General features: G+C 45.9%; 1 protein-coding gene across 1 annotated transcript; it reads right to left on the bottom strand.

Moving 5' to 3' along the window:
* Positions 1–1,072: 1,072 nt before the first annotated feature.
* On the bottom strand, positions 1,073–5,641 carry LOC126235983 (uncharacterized). The gene is made up of 2 exons (XM_049944966.1): positions 5,562–5,641; positions 1,073–1,612 (listed from the first exon to the last, which is right to left on the bottom strand). The coding sequence occupies exons 1-2, from the start codon at positions 5,614–5,616 to the stop codon at positions 1,152–1,154; spliced, it is 516 nt and encodes a 171-aa protein (XP_049800923.1). The 5' UTR covers positions 5,617–5,641; the 3' UTR covers positions 1,073–1,151.
* Between the last annotated feature and the right edge of the window lie 424 nt (positions 5,642–6,065).

Consider the following 6,065-nt stretch of genomic DNA (forward strand, 5'->3'; position numbering starts at 1 on the left):
TTATGGTTTAGCTGCCTGTTTTCGAAATGAACGTTGAGCTTTCTTTTTGCTTGGGCATTGTCTAGGTGAAAGCATGTCACCTCCGTTTTTGTCGCGTTTGGCCGTAATCTCCACCTTCGGAAGTAATCTCCCAGCTTTGTTAGATCCGCAGTTAATGTGTTTTCCGTTGCCTCCATTGATCTGCCTCTTGCAGCTATTGCCCAGTCGTCGGCATATCCGAATTTTTGAGAAGTGGTTTCAGGTAAGTCAGATATGTAGAGGTTAAACATCAATGGCGCCAGAACGGAGCCTTGTGGTAAACCATTGTTGAGCTTCATTTGGTCACTTTTTAAGTCGCCCATTATGACTCTGAAACTTCTATCTGTGAGCATGTTATCAATGAGGTTGGCCAGCTTATTACATGGTATGACCCGCAGCAACTTAAATATCAGGCTTTGTCGTCAAACGGTATCATAAGCGGCTGATAGGTCAATAAAGGCTACTGATGTTTTGAGTTTTTTCTGAAAGCTCGCCTCTATATGAGTTGCTAGGGAGAGAATCTGGACGGTGCAACTGCGGTTGGGTCGAAAACCTGCCTGTTCAATCGGTACCACTTCAAGAATTTTTCCGCATATTCTATTGTAGATGATACGTTCCAACAGCTTATAGACACAGTTCAGCAGAGTGATAGGGCGGTAGTTTTGGGGCATGTGATTAGGTTTGCCTGGCTTTAGTATCGCTATAATCTTTGCTCGTTTAAGCTGGTGTGGGATATTACCCAATTCTAAAATATCTGTTAATATGTTTGCGAGCCATGCTCTAGTTCGCAAACTTCTTAACAGATATTTTAGAATTTAGAATTGAGAAATTTATTGTAAGTTCATCGTATGGTGACGATCTTTTAATTCGACTTCTTTGTGCTTTATGTGCTAATATTTCGTCAGATATCCATGTAACAACTAACTCTTAATCGAAACAAAGAAAGGGAATAGTACCATTATTAGACAGAATGCATGACAAATATGTGTGAAACGAAAACAGGTTAAAATTTGTTTGTAACACAATTTATTTTAATGTTTTATTCCATGGAAACATTCAGATTTGCACAGTTGTGATACGCACATAATTCTCAGCGACGACAGAAAGAAGACGTTTCACGTATGGGTCATCTCTCACACAGGAACACCGAGGTACTCGTAATCCATACCCAGAATGAAGTAGTTGAATGAGGTGTTGTACGGAGCAACGGCGATATTGTAAGGCGAATAACGCGGGTAGGTGAGAGGTCCGCCGTACCAGATCTCGAATATGAACCCGGACTGTGTTTTGGTGGTGTAGTCGACGGGTATCCTCAGGAGCTGGAGGGGTTCCGCGACTTCTGTGTAGTTGTAGGCGGAGACCACGTGCCACACGCCATCGGAAGTCTGCTGGCTCATGGTGATGTGGATGTCCTGTTGCATAGGGCCCACCGTGTTGTTCTCCAAGTTGCGCAGGTGGGAGCTGAGGTAAAGAGCAGTCACCCTGTACACGTCCTTGTAGGTGTGCGGCGTGTTGAAGATGCCTACGCAGCACTGCGCCTCGCCCACATAGTTCTGTGTATCCCGGAACAGCATCGACACCTTGGGGTAAGCGGCTGCAAACACACATACATGCTCACAATATGGCATTACTAACGCTAACTATACGCTGTTTGACAGTTGCTAATAAACAGAGACGTTGTTGGACAGGACTAATCACAGGCTGTGATGGACGATATGAAACACAATACATACGTAACAGAGGTGGAGTAGTATGTAGATAACAAAAAGTGGTACAGATTTCACCACATAGGGAATGAAGATAACAGACATAGATTATGTAATCAAAAGTATCCGGAAACTGCCAAAAACATACGTTTTTCATATTAGGTGCATTGTGCTGCCACCTATTGCCACGTACTTCGTATCTGCGATCTATGTAGTCATTAGACATCGTGAGAGAGCAGAATAGGGCCCTCCGCGTGGACTTCGAACTTGGTCAGGTGATTGGATGTCACTTGTGTCACACGTCTGTACGCGAGATTTCCACACTCCTAAACATCCTTATGTCCACAGTTTCCGATGTGAAATTGAAGTGGAAACGTGACGGGACACATACAGCACAAAAGCGTACAGGCCGACCTCGTCTGTTGACTGATCGCCGACAGTTGAAGAGGATCGTAATGTGTAATACCCACACCATCACACGGGAATTCCAAACTGCATCAGGATCCACTGCAAGTATTATGACAGTTAGGTGGGAGGTGAGAAAACTTGGATTTCATGGTCGAGAGGCTGCTCATAAGCCACAAATCACGCCGGTAAATGCCAAACGACGCCTCGCTTGGTGTAAGGAGCGTAAACATTGGACGATTGAACAGTGCAAAAACGTTGTGTGGACTGACGAATCACAGTGCACAATGTGGCGATCCGGTGTGGGTATGGCGAATAGCCGGTGAACGTCACCTGCCAGCGGATGTAGTGCCAACAGCAAAATTCAGAGGCTGTGGTGTTATGGTGTGATCGTGTTTCTCATGGAGGGGCCTTGCACCCTTGTTGTTTTGCATGACACTATTACAGCAGAAGCCTACATTGATGTATTAAACACCTTCTTGTTTCCCACTGTTGAAGAGCAATTCGGGGATGGCGGTTGCATCTTTCAACACGATCGAGCGCCTGTTCATAATGCACGGCGTGTGGCGGAGTGGTTACACGACAATAACATCCCTGTGATGGACTGGCCTGCACAGAGTCCTGACCGGACCTTTGGGATGTTTGGAACGCCGACTTCGTGCCAGGCCTCACCGACCCATATCGATACGTCTCCTCAGTGCAGCACTCCGTGAAGAATGGGCTGCCATCCCCCAAGAAACCTTCCAGCACTTGACTGAATCTATGCCTATGAGAGTGGAAGCTGTCGTCATGGCTGAGGGTGGGCCAACACCATATTGAATTCGAGCTTTACCGATGGAGGGCGCCACAAACTTGTAAGTCATTTTCAACCAGGTGTCCGGATACGTTTGATCACATAGCGTTCGTAACATTCGTGTTTGACACAGGTCAAATTTGCAACATAAGGTCGATGCCTGACTCTCGATAAGGAATATGCCCTCCTCGCGCACTAATGCACATTTTGCACCTTCTATTCATGCTGGGTACCACACTGCTGAGGAGTCCTCGGATGGTATTGACCCATACCGCTCTCAAGGCAGTATGCATTTCTTCTACGATTCATGTAGGGGGTGTTCAATAAGAAACACGTTTCACCAGAGCATTCCAGGCATGCTCTTTAGATTTGTGGATTACGCAGACCACATCGTAAGTTCAGTATCTCCAATATACAGTTACACTGCAGCTGTCCTGTTTGGGCGAGCTTGGTCGTCCATAAACAGAAAGTCGTGACCAACATTATGTAGAATAATTTCCCTGCAATACCACTGTGCTGTAACCATACCTTGTGCAAAGATATGCAGCAGTGTTCGGTCACTGTGCGTAATGCCTGCTCACATCATAACGCCTAGGCCATGCCGACGACGCTCATGGGCACTGTGGAGTGTACGTGTTCCCCTCTCTCCACACTAATTTGTGGCCACAGTCACTCGTCACAGTGAAGCGTGATTCGTCGTAGAACATCACTCTCCACCACCGTTGCAGACCCCAAGCAGCATGTACCTAGAACATTTTTTCGACGATGAAGTGATTTAAGTGGGATGCATTTAACATGTTTCCGAGCATACAAATAAGCCTGAATAATTCGCCTAGAAATGGTTTTGGCCGAGACATGTGTACCGGTAGCTGCTGCAACGTTTGCAGCCACCTGCCTAGGAATGAGACGTCTATCCATTTTCACCACTTAGGCTATGTATCGATCCTCTCGCGGTGTGGTGATTCGTCTAAGGCCACCAGCATGCTTCCGCATGACATTTACACCGACATCGGCCTTTTTAATCGTGATATCAAGATTTCGGATGCCGCGCGGGATTAGCCGAGCGGTGTAGGGCGCTGCAGTCACAGACTGTGCGGCTTGTCCCGGCGGTGGTTCGAGTCCTCCCTCGGGCATGGGTGTGTGTGTGTGTGTGTGTGTGTGTGTGTGTGTGTGTGTGTTTGTCCTTAGGAAAATTTACGTTAAATAGTGTGTAAGCTTAGGAACTGATGACCTTAGCAGTTAAGTCCCATAAGATTTCACACACATTTGAATTATTTCGGACTCATTGATTACTGTGGCCACAGTAGTGACACTTTGACTGGCTTCGAGCCGTCCGGCTGCTCGTCCGCGATCATAAGCACTCAAATGATGTGTTGCAGACTTGTTGCCGTACCACACGGAATGTTGGAGTAATTGGTTCTACAACAACCTTCGTCAAACAGAGTACGGCAAGAACTGTCATATGCATAGAAAATGTTTCTGGATAGGCTTCGTTGCAGCTAACACGTCCAGGTGTCCACATTTTCTCCTGTCATTGATCGGGTGTTCCGTAGCAATTATCGGTTGTTCCACGGCAATTATCGGTTGTTCCGTAGCAACTGTCAACCAATGAACTTTTCCTTTAAACATTTGACTACAGTTTCTCCCATCAACTGGTTTGGTGGTTAACGAAATAACCACACAAAACCAAAGTTCGAGGTTCCGATGTCCAGAAGACGGTTGAATTTTTCTTGGAATACAACGTGACTTTCCACCAGTGAGATGCTTTGTCGGTGCAAAATAAAGCCGAATGTTTCTTTGTTCATACTATACGCTGAAGTGTACTTCAGTATATGGCACGTGGATGGTAGAAAGACGAAGGTGTGTCCGCAGTTTTACCTTTCTTCGTTCAGTTGCTGTGCTCACTGAACCAACCTGTACAAACACCTGTCAAACTTTTCGTAATCTCACGACACAAAAAAATTAGTTACCCCCAGGAGGCGTCCCACAGACACCGTGCAACACCGGCTCTAACTTTGACCTCAGTACACACAGGAAGACCGAGCGAGGTGGCGCAGTGGTTAGCACACTGGAATCGCATTCGGGAGGACGACGGTTCAATCCCGTCTCCAAACATCCTGATTTAGGTTTTCCGTGATTTCCCTAAATCGTTTCAGGCAAATGCCGGGATGGTTCCTTTGAAAGGGCACGGCCGATTTCCTTCCCAATCCTTCCCTAACCCGAGCTTGGGGTCCGTCTCTAATGACCTCGTTGTCGACGGGACGTTAAACACTAAGCACCTACCTACCTACACAGGACGACATCCTACATCAGGTATGCGATATCTACAGGAAGCCCCCAAATTGTGATTAGATTCCTTAGAGCCATCAGATTTGTGTAAATGTTGCACAACACGGAGAAACTGACACGCAATACATATGATGACCATCCAGTGCCTAAACCAGTCACCTGCATGCAAGAAATACAGTTACTCGTAATGAATTTGTCCCTGTAACGATCTTATTAGACGGCCGTGAATCTGGAAATCAACGTTAGATAGAGGCGGAAAATAAACTAAGTGAGACAGTGGTGACGTCATTTGATACACTTGTGAAGAGACTGCATCTGGAAGGAAGATAGGAATCAGGTGGTGTAGTTACCTGCACACGCTATCAACAACAGCAGAGACACCGTCTGCTTTATCATGATGAACATCTGGATCTCTTGTCTCGACTAAGAAGGGACTGAATGTAGAGCCACGAGCTTGACAACGCTTTTTATACAACTAAGAGAGGCCAATTTTGACGTCAGGTGTGCCAGAGTGGCCAGCTGCTGCAGAGGGTGGAGCGCGTTCACGTGTGAATAACATTTCGTATCTGCCACTGATATCAGAGAATGTCAGATACTTCTTGTTTTTTAGTAATCAAACTTCTGACAGGTTTGATGCGGTCTGACACGAATTCGTGTCTTAATAGCATTTTGCGACTGCGCGATTTCAACTTAAAGTGAAACATAATGATCATATTAAGTGAAAGCTAGTTAAACTGTTCCTGTGTTTCAGGAAGCGTGGTAACTTTTACCTATTTGGCTACGAAGGCACCCTTGTTTCTCTCCCATATACCAGATACTTCATTACACTTCAACATATAATATGAGTTAAGGTA

This window comes from Schistocerca nitens, chromosome 2 (genome assembly GCF_023898315.1).
Source record: "Schistocerca nitens isolate TAMUIC-IGC-003100 chromosome 2, iqSchNite1.1, whole genome shotgun sequence".
NCBI classification, from domain to species: Eukaryota; Metazoa; Arthropoda; class Insecta; order Orthoptera; family Acrididae; genus Schistocerca; species Schistocerca nitens.